General features: G+C 71.7%; 4 protein-coding genes across 4 annotated transcripts; 1 reads left to right on the top strand and 3 right to left on the bottom strand.

The window, feature by feature from the left end:
* Positions 1-1,228: 1,228 nt before the first annotated feature.
* On the bottom strand, positions 1,229-20,152 carry LOC125180885 (zinc finger protein 721-like). The gene is made up of 6 exons (XM_048053321.2): positions 19,899-20,152; positions 19,582-19,689; positions 19,382-19,498; positions 17,881-19,211; positions 5,626-5,880; positions 1,229-5,538 (listed from the first exon to the last, which is right to left on the bottom strand). The coding sequence occupies exons 1-6, from the start codon at positions 19,930-19,932 to the stop codon at positions 3,343-3,345; spliced, it is 4,041 nt and encodes a 1,346-aa protein (XP_047909278.2). The 5' UTR covers positions 19,933-20,152; the 3' UTR covers positions 1,229-3,342.
* On the bottom strand, positions 6,367-9,121 carry LOC125180886 (nascent polypeptide-associated complex subunit alpha, muscle-specific form-like; the record flags this gene model as incomplete). Its single annotated transcript, XM_066991301.1, is given in 4 exon segments — positions 6,367-6,514; positions 7,038-7,146; positions 7,827-8,163; positions 8,165-9,121. Coding segments are annotated over 3 exon segments (1,359 nt in total), but the record flags the coding sequence as incomplete, so codon positions are not given.
* RARRES2 (retinoic acid receptor responder 2) lies at positions 11,285-13,443 on the top strand. Its single transcript, XM_066991118.1, has 5 exons — positions 11,285-11,506; positions 12,291-12,395; positions 12,702-12,806; positions 12,969-13,101; positions 13,273-13,443. The coding sequence occupies exons 1-4, from the start codon at positions 11,342-11,344 to the stop codon at positions 13,080-13,082; spliced, it is 489 nt and encodes a 162-aa protein (XP_066847219.1). The 5' UTR covers positions 11,285-11,341; the 3' UTR covers positions 13,083-13,101; positions 13,273-13,443.
* LRRC61 (leucine rich repeat containing 61) lies at positions 13,681-15,263 on the bottom strand. Its single transcript, XM_066991110.1, has 2 exons — positions 15,147-15,263; positions 13,681-14,944 (listed from the first exon to the last, which is right to left on the bottom strand). The coding sequence occupies exon 2, from the start codon at positions 14,922-14,924 to the stop codon at positions 14,145-14,147; it is 780 nt and encodes a 259-aa protein (XP_066847211.1). The 5' UTR covers positions 14,925-14,944; positions 15,147-15,263; the 3' UTR covers positions 13,681-14,144.
* Positions 20,153-20,362: the final 210 nt, after the last annotated feature.

The raw sequence follows: 20,362 nt of genomic DNA, 5'->3' as shown, positions 1-20,362 counted from the left end.
GAGAAATCAGGTGTTGGGAAATAGGGGATATAGAGTTATGGTAAACTTGTACTGTGCGCTCCTGCTTGCAGGACGCCCGCCTTTGCAACCGTGAATAAAACAGCTTCACCGAAGATCCTGCCTGAGAAAACTGAGATTTTTCTCACACCAGGCCCCGCGCTGCCAGCTGTGCTGCCCCCGCACCCTCCCCGAGCCTTGGCTGCGGTTGCAGTTTGTGGCTGCATCTCTCGGCTTCGCCCTAAGGCCCCGAGGGTGTTTTCAACCCCCAACCACTTCTTTCCCTGGGTAAGCGAAGGCCCAAGAGCATCGGCCGTCCCCGGGATGCGGCGGTGAGGGGCAGCAGCTCAGCTCCCGGTGGGCACCAGCAGGGCACCCACTTCGTGCTGGGATCCCGTCCCAGCATTACCAGTAACGGGGGGAACTGAGCCGTCAGCCAGTGGCCACGGGAAGGGCAGCAAAGGCCCTCGGGATCTCGTTGGGCTGCGCTGGCGGGGGCGGCGTGGATGTGAAGGTGCTGGGAGAGGCGCGGAGCCAGGGCCTGCGCCGAAGGCGCTGTTCGCAGAGCCAGGGCCTGCGCGGATTTGAAACCTGCAGCAATCGAAGGAGCGGAGGGGTTGTCAGAACCGGCTGGTCAGCGGGAAACGAGCCCACGAATGCAACGAAGCGCGAGGCAGTGAAGGGCAGGGAGCAGCCCCCCCCCCCCCCGCCCCGGCCCAGCTGCTGGGAAGAATCCTCCTGCCTTTAACAGGCACGGCAAGCCCGCGGCCCCACCGGCGCTGCCGACAGCCCCCAGCGTTTCCCCTTTCGCTGCTGAGGCTTTTGCCGAGAGAGGCAGAACCCAGGGAGTCTGCTGCAGGCGGCTCCGCCACCAGCACGACTCCAAGTTCAACTGCAACAGCCCACGAGGAGCAGAGCACGTGCAGGGACGGTACGACGGGCGCTGCGGCCGCTTTCTCCCACACGCTGGGGGCAGCGCGGCTGCCCCAGGACCCCAGCTCTGCCCCTCAGCAAGGCCTCGGTGCCCCAGGCTCTGCCTCAGCACCACGGGGCCGACGGTTTGGCAGGGAAGGCAGGCACGTGGCTGGGGAGCAGCTCTCGCCCCGAGGATCAGGAACAGCTCGAGGCTGGGTCAGAAATCCAAGTGCCTGCCCCCGGCCCTCCCTGCGGCGCAGACCGCGGTACCACACCGACGCTCCCCGGGAAGGAGGAGGAGGAGGAGGCCGGAACCTGCTGTGAGAAAGCTTTTATTTTAAATAACCTCAAAAAAATAGAATTGCAAGGACCTGAAATGTTGCTGGAGCGTGATGCTAGGCGGAAGGGAGAGGGCGGCGTGTCTGCCGGAGGGGAGAGGGCAGAGCCGAGCACTGCGGGCTGGACGCCCACCCCCTGCCCGGGGACAGCTCGGGTGCCAGGGACCCCGCGCCCGGCAGCTGCCACCCCTCGCACGGCCCCGCCACCGCCGCCCGGATGCGTTGTTAGCTAAGAGTGCCTTAACGAGGCTGCAGCTCCGGCAGGGACCGTACCGGTGTCCCCTCGGCGTGACGGCGAGCTGGCACAGCCGCGGCTGGCCCGGCTCTGTGGGGCAGGATCTGCCCAAACCCTACGGGGCAGAGGGGCCGAGGGCCGCGCGGATCGGGCACCGCCTGCTCCGGGGGGGCTGCCCGGGGCCGTGTCCAGGCGGTTTGAACACCTCTGGGGATGGAGACCCCACCGCCGCCCTGCGCCGGCACTCGGACACTGCGTGGCGAGAGGCGTTTCCTGACGCCGCAGGCCTGGGATGCACCCCCCAAAAGGCAGGGGAGGAGCGCCCCAGGAGAGCGCGGCGCCGCGCCAGGCGCTGGTAACAGCATCCAATGTTTTCAGCGAAGGTCTTTGCCAAACCATTGTAGCAAGGAGGCTCTGCAGCCGAGCAAAGCAAGATAGGGTTCTACTGCCATAGCTGGGGCTGAGGGCTACGCGGCTCGTGGCGCGTGAGGGGGAGCAGCGGACGGGCGGCTCCCCTCGGGTGCAGCGGGCGAGATTCGTTTCCCCTTTTATGCGAAGCGCGCTTCCAAGCGGGAGCAGCTTTCAGGCCAGCGGTTCCCATCCCTAAAGCTCTGCCCCCGCGGCCCTGCCCCGGCCAAGCAGCTCCCCCGCTTCCAGCCCGGGAGCATGAGCGCAGGCGCGGGGCAGCGCCGGGCAGGCTGCAGCCACCGCTCCCCGGCGCTCCCGGGTTATCTATGCAGAATTAGGTGAGTACCAGAAAGAGGTGCTAGTCAGAAAGGTTATCCACAGAGCAAGTACAGAAGCAGAAGCTACATTCCCCAACCCACCCCCCCCATATTCACCCTGTAATACTCCTCCAGGCTCAGAGGAGATGCTTAATCTTATCTGCGGTCCGTTGCAGATGCGGCGGTGAGGCACGGCCCGCGGCGGCCACCAGCGCCTGGCTGCGCTGACGCTTTCCCCACCGCCGGCTCCTCCGCTCCAGCCGTGAAGCCGCAGGCTCGGGACCGAGCCCCGCCGCCCAGGGACCTCAGCGCGGGGTCCCCGCGAGGCTGGAAGAGAGCCGGTACCGCATTTTCGGCGGCTCGCTCGCCTCCCCGCGAAGCTGCTCCTCCTCTGCCCACACCGGCGGACAGCCGACAGCGGGTCTCGGCTCCCCGTCCCAAAAACATCCCGCAGAAGGACACCCAGTCCGAAGAGACGGACGGAGGGCTCTGGCAGAAGCTCTCGGCCCACCGAGGCCTCTCTCTGCCCCACGCCGGGGTCTGCACATCGCAGGACGGCAGCCCCCAGCGGAGCCTGCAGCCAGGGCCCAGCAGATGCGCCTCTGCCCGGCCTCCTGCTCGGCGGAGGCGACTTTTGAGCCGGGGCGCGGGATCCTCAGCTCCTCCCCGCTCCTCGCCGTCCAACTCTTCGCAGGCAGCCGCCAGCAGAAGCCAGCACCGCAGACCCGCAGTCCCGGTAGCGCCTCCTGCTCCTCAGCTCCACCCGCTTTACAAATTTGGTATGTTCACAAGACAGAAAACGCGCACGCAGCGTCCGAGTCCAGCACTGCTTCGTGACCAGTTCGGTGCATCCCACGCCACCTCCGGGGTGCTCCGCTCCGCAAGAGCGTCCTGTTCCCGTGAGCCACCACAATCCTCCCGAGCCCCCGCCACGTCCCGGGAGCCCCCCCCCCAGGTTCTGACTCGCAGCTTCCCCTGCGTCAGGCCCTTACAGGCTCCGCACCGTCCCCGTTTGGTCAGCAGTCGGCTCCCGGCGTGAGCTACCCCCTGTCCAGGTTCGGTGTCCGTAGTGCAAGAGCGACGAGGCCCGGTCCCTCGCTCGGACGGGTTCATGGCAGCCCGCGCGGGCGCGTTACAAGCAGCTCGGGCACGGCGAGGTTTTCTCTTCGCCGTGCGCTCTCTCAGGCACTCTCAGCACTCGCTTGTCCTCGAAGCTTCTGCCGCAGCCACCGTACTTGCACCAGATCTCGGCGCGGCAGTCGTGCTGGGGCTTCAGGAGCAGCTGCCTCTGGCTCACGCAGTCAGCGCAGCAGCACTGGGGCTGCAGAGTCGGCTTCCCGGCCAGGCCTTCCCCGCCCTCGGCGCACTTACAGGGGCACTGCCCCGCGGGCGCTTCCTGCGCGTGGTGCGAGCCGGACACCAGGTGCTGGTCTTCCTGCATCAGCTGCAGAAGGATGTCTGCTGCCCCGGACGGGCTCTCCGCTCTGTTCGGGGGCTGCGCTCCCGGCCGGAGCTCTTCCCGAGGCAGCGATCCCTGCGCGGCCCCCCGGGAGCAGGGGGGCAGCAGCACGCCGGGCGGCGCCGAGCCCTTCCCCAGGGGAGCACTGGCATCGGGCTCGTCCCGGTGCGCGGGGCAGGCGCCCTCGCAGCAGGAGGGCGGCACGCCGCCGGTGTGCGTCCTGCGGTGCCGCAGGAGGTGCGCCTTCTGGCTGAAGCCCTTGCCGCACTCGGCGCAGTGGAAGGGGCGCTCCCCGGTGTGGGTCCGCTGGTGAACGGCCAGGTTCACCTTCTGACGGAAGCGCTTCCCGCACTCGGCGCAGGCGTGCGGCCGCTCGCCGGCGTGGCCCTGCCGGTGCAGCTGCAGCTCCCCGTGCTCCTCGAAGGACTCCCCGCAGAGCGAGCAGGGGTAGGGGCTGCCGGGGTGCGCCTGCAGGCTGGGCGGCGTCTGGCCCGGGCCCGGCTCGCTCTGGGGCTGCTCCACGACGTGCACGCGCTGGTGGACCCTGAGGGAGAGCTTGCTCTTGAAGCGCTTGGGGCACTCGAGGCAGGTGAAGGGCTGCCTGCCGGAGTGGGTCTTCTGGTGGGCGATGAGGTTGGGCTTCTGGGCGAAGCGCTTGCCGCACTGGGTGCAGGCGAAGGGGCGCTCGCCGGTGTGCGTGCGGTAGTGCGTCACCAGGTTCCCCTTCTGGTTGAAGCGGCGGCCGCAGACGCCGCAGGTGAAGGGGCGCTCGCCGGTGTGGATGCGCTGGTGCGTCACCAGGTTGGTCTTCAGGCTGAAGCGCTTCCCGCAGACGTCGCAGCGGTAGGGCCCGCGGCCCCTGTGGTTCTGGCGGTGCTTCACCAGCCGCTCGTACTGGACAAAGCTCCTCCCGCACTCAGGGCACAGCCAGGCTCTCCCGTCCAAATCCTTCTCCTGGGGAGACTTGGCGGACAGCTCGTCTCCGGAGCTCTTATCGTGCTCGGGGCACTGGAAGGCCTTCTGCCCGACGTGGGTCTTCTGGTGGGCCACCAGGGAGAGCCACAGGCCGAAGCTGTTGCCGCACTGGTTGCAGATGAAGGGCTTCTCGGCCCCGGGGGTGGGCGGCGCGGGGGCTGCGCCTTCCCCGAGGACGGGCTGCACCCCCAGGTGCCCCAGGAGGTGCGGGCCGGGGCTGAAGCCCGCGGCGCAGCCGGCCGGAGCCTCCGCCCCAGGGCCGTGCTGCGGGCGGAGCAGGGCCACCTTCGGGCAAAACCCTTCCCCGCACTGCACGCAGGGGAAGGCCTGCTCCCCCAGCGGGGCCTGCTGGTGGGGCAGGAGCTGCTCCTTCGGGGGGAAGCCCTTCTCCGTGCACGAGTACAGCTCTTGGTTTTCGGGGATCTTCTGAACAGGCAGCGGCGGCATCGGGCTGAAGGCGGCCTCCTGCTCCGGGCCGCCGGGCTGCAGCAGCGTGGGGGCGGCCCCGAAAGGCAGGGCGGGAGCCGGACCCCGGCCCGGGCACCTCCGCTGGCGCGGGGCGTGCGTCTTCTGGTGGGCTTTGAGGGACACCTTGTCCTTGAAGCACTTCTGGCACTGCCCGCAGGGGTAGGGCCGGACGTCGGTGTGGGTGCTCTGGTGCGTCACCAGGTTGGTTTTCTGGGTGAAGCGCTTGCCGCACTGGGTGCAGGCGAAGGGGCGCTCGCCGGTGTGCACGCGGTAGTGCGTCACCAGGTTGGTCTTCTGGTTGAAGCTCCGGCCGCAGAGGAAGCAGGTGAAGGGGCGCTCGCCGGTGTGGATGCGCCGGTGGGTGATGAGGTTGGGCTTCTGGCGGAAGCTCTTCCCGCACTCGGGGCAGACGAAGGGGGTGTCGTCCTGGTAGCTCCGCTGCGGGGCGCGCAGCTTCGGCTTGCCGGAGGCGCCGTCCTCCTGCTCGCCCCCGGCCAGCGCCTTCTCGTTGGCGGCGTGGATGCGCTGGTGGGCCAGGAGGTTGGCCTTCTGGCTGAAGCTCTTGCCGCACTGCGTGCAGGGGAAGGGGCGCTCCCCCGTGTGCACGCGGCGGTGGGTCAGCAGGTTGGGCCGCTGGCTGAAGCTCTTGCCGCAGTCCCCGCACCTGTAGGGCTTCTCCCCGGTGTGGATCCTCTCGTGCGTGATGAGGCTCTGCTTCTGGCGGAAGCCCTTCCCGCACTGGGCGCAGCGGAAGGGGCCGCTGCCGAGCTGGGGGGCCCAGCAGGCCACCCGGGACGGGAGCGGGCTGAGGCTGGCGGCGCCGTCCCGCTCCGCGCCCGCCCGCTCGGGCGCGCGCTGCCCGCCATGGAACCAGCGGCCGGAACCGCCGGCGCCCGCCGGGTACAGCTCCAGCGAGCCCGCGGCGACCCCGGGCTTCTCGTCGGGCTGCTCCACTTTGCTCGGTCGCCCGGGCTCAACTAGATTCCAAAAAGATTCAAGACATCGATTTCAGAGACCTTGGCCGCAGTTTATAGCGCCCTAATTACCCGGGGGGGGGGCGGGGGGGGACACAGAACCCTTCCAGAACCCGTTCCACCCGTGGCTTGCTGGGAGCCGCCAGCGGCTACGGCAAAAACTTCCCAAAACGGCCCAAAACGGCTGCCGACAGCCCCACAGGGCCAACGTCCCCTGCCAAGGCCAGTCGCCAATCGCTGCGAAGCCCCCGCGGGGACACGGGGAGCACCTACCTGCACACGGGCTCACGAGGATCTTGCTGTCCTCCTGCATTTGCTGGCCTTCGGGGAACGGCTCCTCCGACTGTTTAATACCGAACAAGCCACCGGGCTTGAAAAATCTGTAGCCTGGTTGAAGGGATAAGAGCTGGTCACCATGAACTGTCACACTGCAAAACATGCATTCGGCATACGCATCATTATGCTGGAGACGCCTGCGTTAATTCACAAATAAGCTAAAATTAACCGAGCCTCGAGGCATTGCTTTCATCTATTTTAAGCTGCCGCTGCCTGAAGTGTAATTAAAGATAAAAAGAAACCCAAGCTCCAGCCTCCCTCCTCCTGGCAACGCGCGCTCCAGCGGAAGGTGAGCGAGAACACCGTTCGCGGGAAAACGACGTTCCCTCGGAGCCTCGCAAACTCACCCCGGCGTCCTCAGATCCCACCTGGCGCTTCCACGATAGGATTTCAAAGGGCACCGCAAGAATGCAACCAGCGCGGCCCCAACCGCCCAGACAGCAGGAAAAGTCTCCACCTGCACCAGCGCCGCGCCTGCAAGGCGGGCGGGGGGTTTCCTCCCCACACCCCCCCCACCCCCGTGCCACATCTGCGCGGGTTTAGGAACAGATCCTGCCCCCCGCCCGCAACCCAGGGGACGCGGGAGCCCCCCCGCCGGCCGCCCCGGGCCCTCACCTGTGCAGGGGTCGGAGGGGATCTCCGCGCCCGCGGAACCCAGCTCATGGCCGGCCCTGGGCACCTCGTTCAGCCGGGGGTAAGGGAGCAGGTTCAGGACGTGGGCAGGCTGCTCCGGGAGAGAGGGGGAGGCGTTTCAGCAGCCGGCCGCGGCCGCTTGGCTTTGCTTTTTGCCTCTTCTTTTTGTTTTCTCCTGGCGGGAGGCGTGCGGCAGCGCTGCCCCCCGGGGGGCCCGGGCGCTGGGAGGTGTCGCAGCGCTCCCGTGCCCTCTCCCACTCGCCCCCCACCCCCCGCCCCGATCCCTTTCAGCCTCCCCCCTGCCTCAGGGCCACCCAGCCAGGGCCGGGACCGAAGGGGGGAGGTCACTGCGAGTGCCCCGAGCAGGCTCCTCCCGGGAAGCCCGGCGCCCCTTCTGCCCCCCCTGCCCTCCCCGGGGCTCCCCTCGTCCTCCCCCGGAGCTCCCCGGTGGCTCGGCAGGAGCACCGGGAGAACAGATGGCGCCAGGCGGCGCCCCGAGGGCTGTCACAACTTCCAGAAGTGCCAGCTCCAAAGGGAAAGTCTCGTGCGGAGCCGGCAGGGCCTCCGGGGGCGAGAGCAGTTCTGGGCGACCGGAGGCGGAGGAAAGCACCGGGGGAGCTCCCGGCCCCCCGGGGAAGCCGCCACGACAAGGCGGCGGCGGCACAAAAGGCAACCCCAGGCTCCCCCCCCCGCCCCGCGCCGCGCTCGGCCCTCGGGGCACGGCCGATCCCTCGGGGGACGGAGCGCGAGCCGCCGCCCCCCCCCCCATACCTGGGGAGCCCCCCCGGCGGACATGGTGCCCCTCGGGGCCGTCGGGCGCGGGGCGGCGGCGGCCGTGTCCTCTCCCTCCGCCTTCCACAGCGGGCTCGGATCTTCCCCAACTTCCTCCAAATGGCTGCTGCGGGGCCCTGCGGGAGTGGAGGAGAGCGGAGGAGTGAGCGCGGCGGCGGCAATGGGAGAGCGCGGGCGGCGGCGGGAGCGGCACGGCGGGCGCCCGGACCTTCCTCCTCCTCCTCCTCCGAGTTATCCGAGGGGGAAGGAAGGAGCCAGCCCCGGGGTCTGGCCCGAGTTCAGAGCCTCTGTTTACAGGAAAGCCTCCCCGCGGCCCGCGCGCGGAGCGCTGCCGGGAGTTGTAGTCCTGCGCCGGGGCCGTGCGGGGAGTGGGGGGGGCTGGGGGGGGGAGCCGCAGCTGCAACCCCGCGGCTCCGGGCAAAACCCAGCCGGGGGCTGCGGGGTCCCGGCACCACAGGGGGTCCCCGAGCCGGCCCCGGTGTGCCCGCGGCCCTGAGCGCGTACCCGGGGAGGTGGAGGACGGCCGGCGGGCGAGAGCAGCCCCCGCTTGGGGCCGCAGCTCTCGGGGGGGCCTCTCCTGCCCCTGCCACGGAGGTGAGGGCCGCCCCTGCCGCAGCACGAGCGGGGCACGGTCCCTCGGGGGGGGGACACGATGGCCGCAGCACCCCAGCAGGGCCCCCTCTCCGTATATATCCCTCGCTCCTTCCCTTCCGCTCCGTCTTTAGGGACACCAGGGCTCGGACTCGCCCCGGCCAGCACCGGGCCGGGACATTCACGTCTCCAGGGAGCTCCGCAGCACCTGAGGAGGCACCGGCGGCGTCCCCTGGGCACCGGGGGGGGGGGGAGGACAGGTCCCGCAGAGCCCAAACGCTGCCCTGCGCTTCCTGGGCCTCGCGGCCCCCACCGCTGCAGGGGACCCCCGACGGGCAACTTGCCCCCGGCGGGCAACACGGGGCGAGAAATCGGCGCCCCCGGGGGATCCGGTACGGAAACGGCACGCCGAGAGCTGGCGAGGGCAGCTGCGGAGGGGTGCAAGGCGGGGGTGACACGGGGGTGCGACACGGGGGTGCCCCCGCCGCAGGCGGTGTCACGGCAGCGCCCGGCTCCTCGGGGACCTTCCCCTGCTCCCCAGGAGGGACGGGGACGCTTTGAGGAGCCCCCGGCCGCCGCCGGTGTTGTTTCCGGGGCTCCGTCGCCTGGAGCAGTGGCGGCAGCGCGGGAGGCACGGGCGGGGGCCTGGCCCAGTATCGGGACACCGGGTGGCCTGCCGTTAGTCACTGGTATCGCAATACTGAGCGCCCACCGTTAGCCGCCGGTATCGGGACAGTGGGTGACCCGCCGTTAGCCGCCGGTATCACGACACCGAGGGATTCACCGCCAGGCACCGGTATCGTGATGCTGAGGGAGCCACCGTTAGCCACCGGTATCACGACGCTGGGTGACTCACCGTTAGGCACCGGTATCGCGATACCGAGGGACCCACCGCCAGCCACCGGTGTTGCAACCCTGGGTGACTCGCTGTCAGCTACCAGTATCGCGACACCGAGGGATTCACCGTTAGCCACCCGTACCGTGACACTGAGCACCCACCGTTGGTCGCCGTTATCACGACACCGAGCACCCACCGTTAGCCGCTGGTATCACGATCCTGAGGGACCCGCTGTTAGGCGCCGGTATCGTGATACTGAGGGACCCACGGTTACTCGCTGGTACCGCGATACTGAGCGCCCGCCATTAGCCACCGGTATCGTGAGACCAAAGACCCACTGCTAGCCACCGGTATCGCAACACCGAGGAATTCACCGTTAGGCGCCGGTATCGTGATACCGAGGGACCCACTGTTAGCCAGCGGTATCGTGATACTGGCTGACTCACCGTTAGGCACCGGTATCGCAACACCGAGGGATTCACCGTTAGCCACCGGTATCGCGATACTGAGCACCCGCTGTTAGCCACCGGTACCGTGACACTGAGGCCCCATCGCCAGTCACTGTTATCGCGACACCGAGCCCCCACCGTTAGCCCCCGGTATCGCGACACCGGGTGACTCACCGTTAGCCCCCGGTATCGTTATCGCGACACCGAGCTCCCCCCCCCGCCCCAGGCGGTGCCGGCAGCCCCGGGACCCCCCCCCCCCGGACACAGCCCCGGGGGCGGCTGAGGGCCGGGACCAGGCCGGGGGGGGGCCCCGTGGGCTCCGCTCCCGGCAGCCGCAGGCCCGGGGGCTCCCGCCGGGGGCAGGCCGCGGCCCGGGGCGGGCGGGGGCGGCGGTGGCTCCGCGTTGGGGGGGGCCCGTGGCCGCCTCCCTGCCCGCCCCCCCCCCCCGGTCCCCGGTCCCTCCGCCGCCGCCCCCCTCCCCCAGCCCCGGGGCCGCCTCCCCGGGGGACTCACGGCCGCCGGCGTCCCGCGGCGCGGTGACGTCGCCGCGGCGCGGTGACGTCGCCGCGACGGTGACGTCAGCGCGGCGGCGACGCCGGCAGAGGCGCGCGCCCAGCGGCGGGGCCTGGATGTGAGGGGGGACGGGGGGGAGGAGCGGGGAGGCGGCCGCTGCCGGCGCGGGGGCTGCTGGGAGTTGTAGTTCCCGCCCGCCGCCTCGCCACAGCGCTTCCGGGTCACCGCGTGACCCGCGGCGGCATCCCCTAGGGGCGTGCCGGAAGCAGCGCGCGGCACCATAGAGCGCTCAGCGCGCGGCTAGAGCGGCGCCACCATAGAGTTGCCCGACGTGGGCTAGAGCGCCACCTCCCGTCCCCCTGAGTCCTCCCCCGTTCCCCCCCCCAGGCGGGGCCGGGCCGGGCGGTACCGAGGGCGCCGTGCCCCTGCCCCTGCCCCAGCCGCGGCCTCTACCCCGGTGCCTGCAGCCTGCACGGGGGCCGTGCGGGGGCGGCGACACCGGGGAGCCCGGGAGCGGCGGCAGCGGGGCGGCCCCGGGGCTCCTCGGGGCTCCCCGGGGCGGGGGGCGGCGGCTCCCGGTCAGGCGGGACGGTCCCGTGCCCCCAGCCCGTGAGGGCCAGGCGGGGCGGCGACCCCCAGTACCCCCCTCGTTACCCCCCGGTACCTTTCTGGTACCCCCCGGTTCCCCCCCGTTACACCCCCGGTACCCCCAGTACCCCCCAGGACCCCTTGGGTACCCCCCGTTACCCCCACGGTACCCCCCAGTACCCCCTAGGTACCCCCCGTTTCCCCCTCATTACCCCCCCGGTGCCCCCCTGATACCCCCCGTTACCCCCCCGTTACCCCCCAGTACCCCCTAGGTACCCCCCGTTTCCCCCTCATTACCCCCCCCGTTACCCCCCCGGTGCCCCCTCTCGGGGCAGGCCCCACCCCGCGCCCACCCCCCCCCGGCCCCTCCCCGCATCCCCCGGGGCCGTCCCGGGCCCGCTGCCCCCCTCTCGGTCCGAGCCCCCCCCCCACACCCCCCCCGGGCCGGGCGCCTCCTCCCCGGGGGCGGAGCGGGGCCGTGCCGGGAGGCAGCGGGACGAGGCGCGGCGGCGGCGATGCGGCGGGTGCTGGCCCTCGCCTTGGGCTTCGTGGCCCTGGCGGCCGCCAGCCAGAGCCCGCTGCAGCGGCGGGTGGTGCGGGACGTGCTCGAGTACTTCCACGGCCGGGGCAGCGTGCTCTTCCTCTTCAGGGAGCACTCCCTCGAGGGGGCCGTCGAGCGGGTGAGTGCCGAGTCCAGCACCGGGACCGGGACCGGTGCCCCTGCCCGTGACCGTGACCGTGCCCCGCGGGGGCTTTGCGGCGAGCAGGGTGGCGCCGGGCACGGAGACGGCCGGGGGTGCACGGTGCCGCGGTCCCCGGGCGGTGCTGGCTGTGCCCGATGGCACGGGGCAGGGTGCGCTGGCGGCGCTCAGCTACTCATTAACCACAGTGCCCGGAGCGGACCCGGTGGCCCCCGGGGCATGGCTGTCACCGGGCAGGACGCGGTGTCCCGGCTCACCTCCGTCCCATCCCGGTCCCCCCAGGCAGGACGCGGTGTCCCGGCTCAGATCCATCCCGTCCCCGTCCCCCCGGGCATGGTGTCCCGGTTTGGCTCCGTCCCGTGCCCCCGGAGCTCTCCCCAGGAGCTGCCCGTGCTCACGGGGTGCTGGGGGCCGTAGGGCCGCTCCCCTCTGAGCCGCTCGCCCCTCGTGGGAGCCTCCTCGCAGGGCCTTGGGTTGATTTGGGGCTGGCTTTGTGCTCAGGGTCGTTGTCCCTCGGACCCCGGGGTGTGCGGAGCCCCCCCAGGGCTGTGCCCGCCATGGTGGCGGTCGGAGGGGGAACCGGGGCGGTGGGACTGGGAGGCACAAACGGTTCGGGTACCGCCTGCTCTGCCTTCCCCGCTGTCCTGAGGCACCGGGGGCACGGCGAGCACCCGGGCGGGTCCTGCCTCTCCTCACCCCGAAATATCCCAGCACTGCCCCCGGCCCTCCCCGCCTCTCACGGGACGTTTCCCTCTCGCACCAGCAAGACTCGTCGGGGACGTTCGTCCAGCTGCGCGTCAACCTCGTGCAGACCAACTGCAGGAAGAGGGCGCAGAGGACGCAGAACTGCAAGGCCGTGGAGAACAGGGTGAGACGGGGGCTGCGCCCCCCTCCGAGCCGGCTCCTGGAACCCGCACCGCGTCGCGTGGGGGCAGAGCAGCGTCCCCCTTCTCCCTCCCTCCTGCCCCGGTCCCCGCGTGCCTGTCCCCTCTGCCGGGGCTGCAGGAGGGATGGCAGGGACGGGACGTGGCCGTGCCCGGCTCCAGCCTCTCGCTGCACAGCCACGAGCGTGGGGGAGAGCTGCGGGCCGGCAGGGAGCGGGGTTCAGCTGGGAACGGGGCTGGGGGCGGGCTGGGTGCCGGCACCAGCGCTGACGGCCACGTTGTGTCCCCAGAGGAAGCCGGCCTGCCTGGCTTGCTACAAGTTTGACAACAGCGATGTCCCCAAGGTGCTGGACAAGTACCACAACTGCGGCCCCAGCCACCACCTGGCCGTGAAGGTGAGCTGTCCCCGGGGGGTGTCCCAGGGCTGGCAGGGGGGGGCTCTGGCCCTGGCTGCTGCCTGCATCCTTTCGCTCACGTGTCCCGGAGGTGCTCCGGGGGCTGGCACGTCCCGCGTGCCCCCCCTCTGCGGTGCCAGCCCCCCGCTCTCTGCCCCGCAGGAGATCAAGCAGCGCGACGAGGCCGAGTGCAGAGCCGTGGAGGAGGCCGGCAAGTCGACGGACGTCCTCTACCTCCCCGGCATGTTCGCCTTCTCCAGGGGGATGCCAGCCTAGGTGGCTGCACCCGGCCACGGTGGGTGCCGGGGACGGTCCCCGCGCATCCACGTCCCCCGGGGCGAGCGGCCGCGGGTGCTGGCGGTGCCTGGGACCGGCTCGCCGCCCTGCGTGGCGTGGGGAGGTGCGGGCGGGGGGGGCTCCTCCTGCAGCCAGCTCCTCTCAGCACCCCCCTGTCCCCTCTCTCCAGGCCAGCTGACGCCGCGTCCACCAGCCCGGAAGGATGCTGACATGGGGCCAGCCCGGCCCCCCGAGCTTGCTGCCCCCCCAGCGCTGTGCAATGAAGGGAGGGTCGTCCTGCAGGTGGCCCCCCCACGCCTAGGCAGTGTCCGCATGCACCAGTAAACCCCAGCTCTGCCTCTGGTTGTCTCCTCTCTCGTTCCCGCCCGGGGTTGCTGTGCTCAGGGTGTTGGGATGGACTCGGCTCCACGTCCCTCTTGTGCCCGCTCCCCTCCTGTGGGAGCCCGGGGGGGCTCTGCTGAGGCTGTCACCCCCCGCACGCTGCCCCCAGCCCGGGGCACGCTCTGCTCTGTGGTACCCTGGCAGGCTCGGGAGGGATGCGGGATGCGCCGGGACGCAGCAGAAAGCAGCAGAGACCTCGAGGACAGCACGCCTTTACTGCGCAGCCTCCATCGCTCCGTGACACCCCTCCGTCCCTGCCCCCAGCCCCCCGCCCTGCAGCCCCCGTCCCCACCTCTCAGCACAGCTCCTCCGCCGGGCCGGGGGGGTTGGGGACAGCTCCGAAAGCCGCCAGGTGTGGAAGTGCTCCTCTGCTCCTGCTGCGTCGGCGTGAGGGATGGGGAGCCCAGGTCCCCGTGGAGGCCGTGAGCTTGGGGACCCGCTGGGAGCCTCCCCGGGCTCCGAGGGCACGAAGCACAACGAGGTGGATGAAGCAGCCAGCTCGGCAGCCAGCCCGGGTGCTGCTCCAGAGCGGAGCGGGGCTCAGGCACCGCAGCAGCCCGGAGGCGAGGCCGGCTTCGTGGCTCCTTGGGGACCCCGGCCGGGGGACGGATGGGGGCGGGACGGCGGCAGGCGGGGCTCCGGGACCGGGTCTCTCCCCGCTCAGAAGACGTAGGAGCCGGGGTCGCTGCGGACGCTCAGCGCCCGCTCCGCCTGGGCGATGGTGTCGTCGGCGCGCCGGCTCAGCTCCCGGCACTCCTGCAGCGCCTCGCCGAACTGCTTGTACGCCTCCTCTATGACGGAGCTGCGCCGGGGCGGCGGCGGCTCCCAGAAACTCGCCTGCACCCAGGGCTGGGCGGCGCGGGGCGGCGCGGGGCCGGGGCCGTGGCCCAGCGAGCTGTCGAGGTCCCGGCAGAGCTGGAAGAGCTCGCTGCCGCGGCCCGACACCCGCTCGCCGTCGATGGCCTTGAGGCCGGGCAGCGCCTCGGCCAGGGCGGCGCGGTAGGCGGCGGCGGCGGCGCAGACGGGGTTGCTGAGCTGGCCCAGGGCGTCGTGCAGCCGCAGGCTCTCCAGGCGCCGCAGGCCGGCCAGGCAGCGCAGCTGCTGCAGGCTGCTCACCAGGTTGCCCGCCAGGTTGAGGCTCTGGAGGCTCTCGCAGGAGCCCAGCGGCTCCAGGCTGGAGACGCGGTTGCGGGAGAGGTTGAGGACGGCCAGCTGCTTGAGGCCGGCCAGCGGGCCCAGCTGCGAGATGGCGTTGCCGGAGAGGTCCAGCCACTCCAGGTGGGCGCAGTCGCCCAGGCAGCCCAGGTCGGCGATGCCACGGCCGCGCAGCCGCAGCAGCAGGATGGAGTCCAGCGCGAACTGCCCGGTGCTGGCCTTCAGCAGCTGCGCCGTGATCCGCGCCCCGGCGCCCTCCTCGCCCTTCTCTGCCCGTGCCTCCATCCGCGCCGCCGCGCCGAGCCCTGCGGGGACGCCGCCGAGGGTCGGCACCGGCACCGACACGGCCCCCCCGGACCCCCCCCGTGGGGCTCGGACCCCCGTGGGATCCCCTCCTCCCCCCCCGTGGGTCTCGCCCCCCTCCCCGTGGGGTGCTCGGGGCAGGCGGGGGCTCGCCACCGGGGACCCCCCCCCCCTCCCCAAACACCGGGACCCCCCCGCGCTCACCGAGCGGCGGCTCCCGGCGGCCCCCTCGGCTCCGCCTCCCGTTGCCGTGGCGATGGAGGGGGAGGGGCACCGGGACCGGCACCGGGACCGAAGGGCACCGGGGGGGGGGGGGGGGGAGGGGGGGGGGCGGGTCGGGGGGATGGGACGGACGGACAGACGGACGGACAGATGGAGGGGTGGGAGATGGGGATGGGTGGGTGGGTGGGTGGATGGGTGGATGGATGGACGGACGGACGGACAGACGGACAGACAGGGCAGAGCATGGGTGGACGGGAGACGGACAGACAGACAGCTGCTGGGCAGACGGACGGACAGCCAGCTGGCACCAAGGGTCACGGCTCGGCAGTGGGCTTGTGGCGGGATGGACGGACGGACGGACGGACGGGAGGGAAAGATGAATGGTGGGAGAGGTGGGAGGGGGATGGACGGACAGATGGGTGGACACCTAGATGGACACACGAATAGATGGGTGGATGGACGGATGGACAGACGGGAGGGAAATAAAAATAAATGGCGGGAGAGGTGGTAGGGGGATGGACGGATGGATGGACAGACAGATGGATAGATGAGAAAGGAATGGAGGAAGGGGCAGGAGGGACAGAGGGAGGGATGGAGGGACAGATGGGTGGAGAGATGGATGGGTGGATGGAGGGACGGACGGACAGACAGATGGGACAGAGGAATGAAGGGACAGAGGGACGGACAGACAGATGGGAGGGAGGGATGGGACAGAGGGGAGGACAGACAGACAGTTGGACACACAGATGGGCAGGACAGAGGGGTGGACAGGGTGCTCCAGCCCCCACACCGCTCACTGGCCGGGGCGGCTCCCACGGCTGCCGGGCACCCACGGGGCCACGGCCCTGCCTGCGCCGGGGCTGACGTCCCCGTGCCACCGCCGTGCCCTCACCGGTGTCCCCGCTCACGTCCCCATGCCGCAGCCGTGCCCACAGCCTCGCCGTGACCGCTGTCCCCAGAGACGTCGCCGGTCCCCAGGCACGGCGGCGGCGATGCCGAGCCCCGGCAGCACGGAGCCACTGACTCATGGAATATCCCGAGCTGGAAGGGACCCATAGGGATCATCGAGTCCAACCCCCGGCACCGCACAGGTCTACCCAAAAATTCAGACCTATGACTGAGCACAGCCCAAACGCTTCTTGAACTCCGACAGGCTCGGTGCCGTGACTACGTCCCTGGGGAGCCCCTTCCAGTGCGCGACCGCCTCCGGGTGAAGAACCCCTTCCCGATGTCCAGACCAACTCCCCACCACCCTTCCCTCCGGGGGGCCGCAGCCCCGTCCCAGGGCCAGGTGGTGCCTGGCGGCCACGGGAAGGGCGGCAGCGGCAGGGCCCCGGCCCCCTCCCTTCCGTCGCGGCGGTGCCGGCCCTGCCAGCACCGCGCCGGCCGCCGCAATAACAGGAAGCCGAGCCGGGAGCCCCGCGGTCCTGCAGCGGGGAGATAAACCCACACCACCGCCAGCCCCCCCGCCGCTGCAGGGGCTGGGGGCGTGCCACCTTGCCTGGTCCCCGCTGTCCCGCTGCCCTCCTGCCACCGCCACCGGCTGCCAGGGACAGCGAGACGGGCTGGGGACGGGGCGACACGCGTGGCACGGCTGAGACGTGGGGTGGGGGCAGCATCCCCAGCAGGGAGCCCGGCGGCACCGCGGCCCCCGGGGGCTGCGCCTTCCCTTGCCAGGGCCAGCAGGAGCCGGACGCTGCCGGTAGGGCACAGCCCGCGTGGCTCGGCCCCGTCCTGCCCTGCCCCACGCCGAGGTTCAATAACGGGCACCTTTTTACGTGTGCCGCTGCACGGCTCCCGCCCGCCTGGGGCCGGCTGCCTGCTCGCGGTTGCGGCCCCAGGCTCGTGTTTTCTCCCTCCTTCCAGGAGCAAACAAGCGCGGATTCAGCTCAGCGCGCCGCAGGACGGGGAAAACAACCCGCAGGCATGCGGCCAGCGCCAGGAGTGCCTGCAGCACCGCTGGCCGGCCGGGAACCCCAGCCCTGCGTGCAGCCGAGGGGCTTTGGGGTGCGGAGCGTGGCCCCACACAGCCCCCGGGCCCTGCCCTGTGGATGCTGCGTCCCACCGGCCCCGTGGTGCCGGCACCCCGCAGCCCCACGCCGTCCCGCTGCGCAGCCTTCGCTCCTGCCCAGCCCCACAACATCCCCAGGGAAACTTGGCAAAGGACGTTTTATTGGCATTTACGAATTGTTCCTGCCACAGGGGAGCCTGCCAGGCCTGGGCAGGGCTGGGAGCAGGGCTCGTGCCCCCCGTGCGGCTGCAGGGAGCTTTTCCACCCGGTGCTGGCCCTGCTGCCTGAGAGCCACCAGCCCTGCCGCAGGCCAGCGCTCCGGTGCTGGAGCCGCCTCGCTGGGCCCTGCCTGGAGAATGGCAGCGAGCCCAGACGCAGCGTCCCGGTGCCGGGGCCAAGAGCATCGCTGGGCCCACCCAGAGCCGTCGGGTGCCCTGCACCGGCCCCCTTGGCAGGAGCACGACAGCTCTGTCCCTGTCCCCACCCCGATGCCACACAGGTCCCCGGAGCTGGGCACTGCGACGCGGGCAGCAGCTGGCGGCACGTCCCATGTCGGAGCAGTCGGTTCCTCCCTTCGACCACGGCGCCGGCGCAGGACACGGAGCACGGCAGCCCCGCGGGCAGGGGCTCAGCTCCCGGCGTTCAGGGGCAGAGGGTGGCAGGGGCCGGGGCCACCCAGCCCTGCCGGGGCGCGGGCGCTGCAGCGTGGGTGCGCTCGTGGCGCAGGAGGTGGGTCTTCCGGCTGAAGCTCTTTCCGCACTGGGTGCAGATGTAGGGCCGGTGGCCGGTGTGCACGGCCTGGTGCCGCGCCAGGTTGGTCTTGGAGCTGAAGCGCTTGCCGCACTGCGCGCAGCCGTGGGGCCGGGTGCCGGTGTGCACCGCCTGGTGCCGCGCCAGGTGGGACTTTCGGCTGAAGCCGCGGCCGCACTGCTCGCAGGTGAAGGGGCGCGCGCCGGCGTGCGCCTTGGTGTGCGCGATGAGGTTGGGCCGGGAGCTGAAGCAGCGCCCGCACTGGGGGCAGGCGAAGGGGCGCTCGCCCGTGTGCACCCGCAGGTGCCGCAGCAGGTGCTGGTTGTGGGCGAAGCCGCGGCCGCAGTCGGGGCAGGCGAAGGGGCGCTCGCCCGTGTGCGTGCGCTGGTGGGTGGTCAGGTTGGGCTTGTGGCTGAAGGTCTTCTCGCAGTGGGGGCAGGCGTAGGGCTTCAGCCCCATGTGCCCGCGCAGGTGGGCCGTCAGGTGCCGCTTGTCGCTGAAGCCGCGGCCGCACTCGGCGCAGGCGAAGGGCCGCCCCTCCAGGTGCAGCCGGCGGTGGGACGTCAGGTTCTTCTTCCAGCTGAAGCTCTTCCCGCACTCGGGGCAGGGGAAGGGCTTCTGCTCGGCGGGCGGCAGCGCGGCCCCGTCGGCCGGCTCGGCGTGCAGCTGCTGGTGCCGCAGCAGGTGCTGCTTGTGGGCGAAGCTGCGGCCGCAGCAGGCGCAGGCGTAGGGGCGCTCGCCGGTGTGGGTGCGCTGGTGCCGCACCAGGTGCGTCTTCTTGCGGAAGCGGCGGCCGCACTCGGTGCAGGGGAAGGGCCGCTCGCCCGTGTGCGTCTTCTGGTGGGAGCGGAGGTGGATCTTCTGGCGGAAGCGCCGGCCGCACTGGGCGCAGGGGTAGGGCCGCTCGCCCGTGTGCACCCGCAGGTGCCGGGTCAGGTGCGCCTTCTTGCCGAAGCCCTTCCCGCACTGTGCGCAGGCGAAGGGGCGCGGGGGGGCCGGGGCGCCGCACTGCCCGCATGGCCGGGGCTGCGCCGCGCAGCAGCAGTGCTGGCAGGCGCCGGGGCCGGCCAGGCCCTCGCCCAGCAGCGGCCAGGCGAAGGCGGGCAGCACGCCGTAGCCCAGCTCCGCCGGCTCCCCGGGGCTGGGCGGCTCCGGCTTGCAGGCGCCTGCGGCGGGCGGGGAGGCGCTGCCCGGGAGCTGCCCCGCCAGCAGGGCCTCGGCGCTGAGGCCGGCCGGCCACTCCTCGTCCTCGTCCTCCACCTTCACCTTCCGCACCAGCCAGTCCTCTGCGGGGCACAGAGCGGGGCCGTGGGGACGCGATCGGCGCGCCCCGTGTTACGGACGGGCGGCACCGCCACGGGAACCCAGCGCCCGTCACCGCGTGCCCCCAGCGCGCCCGCACCGTGCCGACCGGCGGGTTTGCCACGAGCTGGAGATGCCGGCACGGGAACCTCACCTGAGCAGCCAAGCTCCAGGCTGCCATGCCCCTGCACGGCCCCCGCATCCCCGCCGCCCGGCTGCTCCTCACCATCGCCCTCAGGCAGCGCCTCCGCCTTGGGGACCAGCAGCCTTGCTGGGAGGACAAAGCGCGGTAAAGCCGGGGTCCCCTCCAGACCCAGGGACGGGCAAGAGCCCCCCCAGGGCCTTGGCACCAACCTGATCCGGCACAGCCCGGTGCCTCCGTCTCCTCCGCCGGCGCCTGGGTGCGCGGCTCCTCTGCTTGCTCCGTGTGCGGCACCGGCTCCGGTTTAGTGATGGGGACGCCTGCAGGGGACGGTGCCAGGATGAACCGGGGCGGCCCTGGGTCCCAGTCCCGGCTCCTGGCTTCCCACCAGGCCCCGCACCAAAACCCAGCCGCGGCGGTGCTGGGGGCCGGCACCTCCGCCCGGCCGGGCCCCCGAGCTCGTGGCTCCGCGGCAGGCACGGGAGCAAACCCGGAGCCTCCGGAGCAGGCGTCGGTGCCGCCGCCTTACCCAGGGCGAGCAGGGCGTCGAAGCTCTCCCTCATGGCGCCGTCCTGCCGCGGCCGCTCCGCGTCGGCACTCGGGCGGGCTCAGCCCCTGCGAGGGGCGATGGGGAAACCACGGCCCTGCTCAACGGAGGGGGGCAGCCGGAGCCCCCCGCCCTCACCCCCAGCCTCCCACGGGGACACGGCACCAGCACAGCCACCCCATCCCGGGCACCCCGAGGGGCTCGCACCCTCCCAATTGCCCCTGTGCCCCCCCCAACCCCCAGCCCCTCCCAGCCCTGCCCTGTCCCCATTGCCCCAAGTCCCCCCATGTCCCCCCCATGCCCCCCACCGCCCCTGTGCCTCCCCCAGCCCTGCCCTGTCCCCCCCATTACCCCAAGTCCCCCCATGTCCCCCCCGTGCCCCCCACTGCCCCCGTGCCCCCCGACCCCCAGCCCCCCCCAGCCCTGCTCTGTCCCCATTGCCCCAC

Source organism: Anser cygnoides, chromosome 2 (genome assembly GCF_040182565.1).
Source record: "Anser cygnoides isolate HZ-2024a breed goose chromosome 2, Taihu_goose_T2T_genome, whole genome shotgun sequence".
In the NCBI taxonomy this organism is placed as follows: Eukaryota; Metazoa; Chordata; class Aves; order Anseriformes; family Anatidae; genus Anser; species Anser cygnoides.
This window is presented reverse-complemented; position numbering and strand designations above follow the sequence as displayed.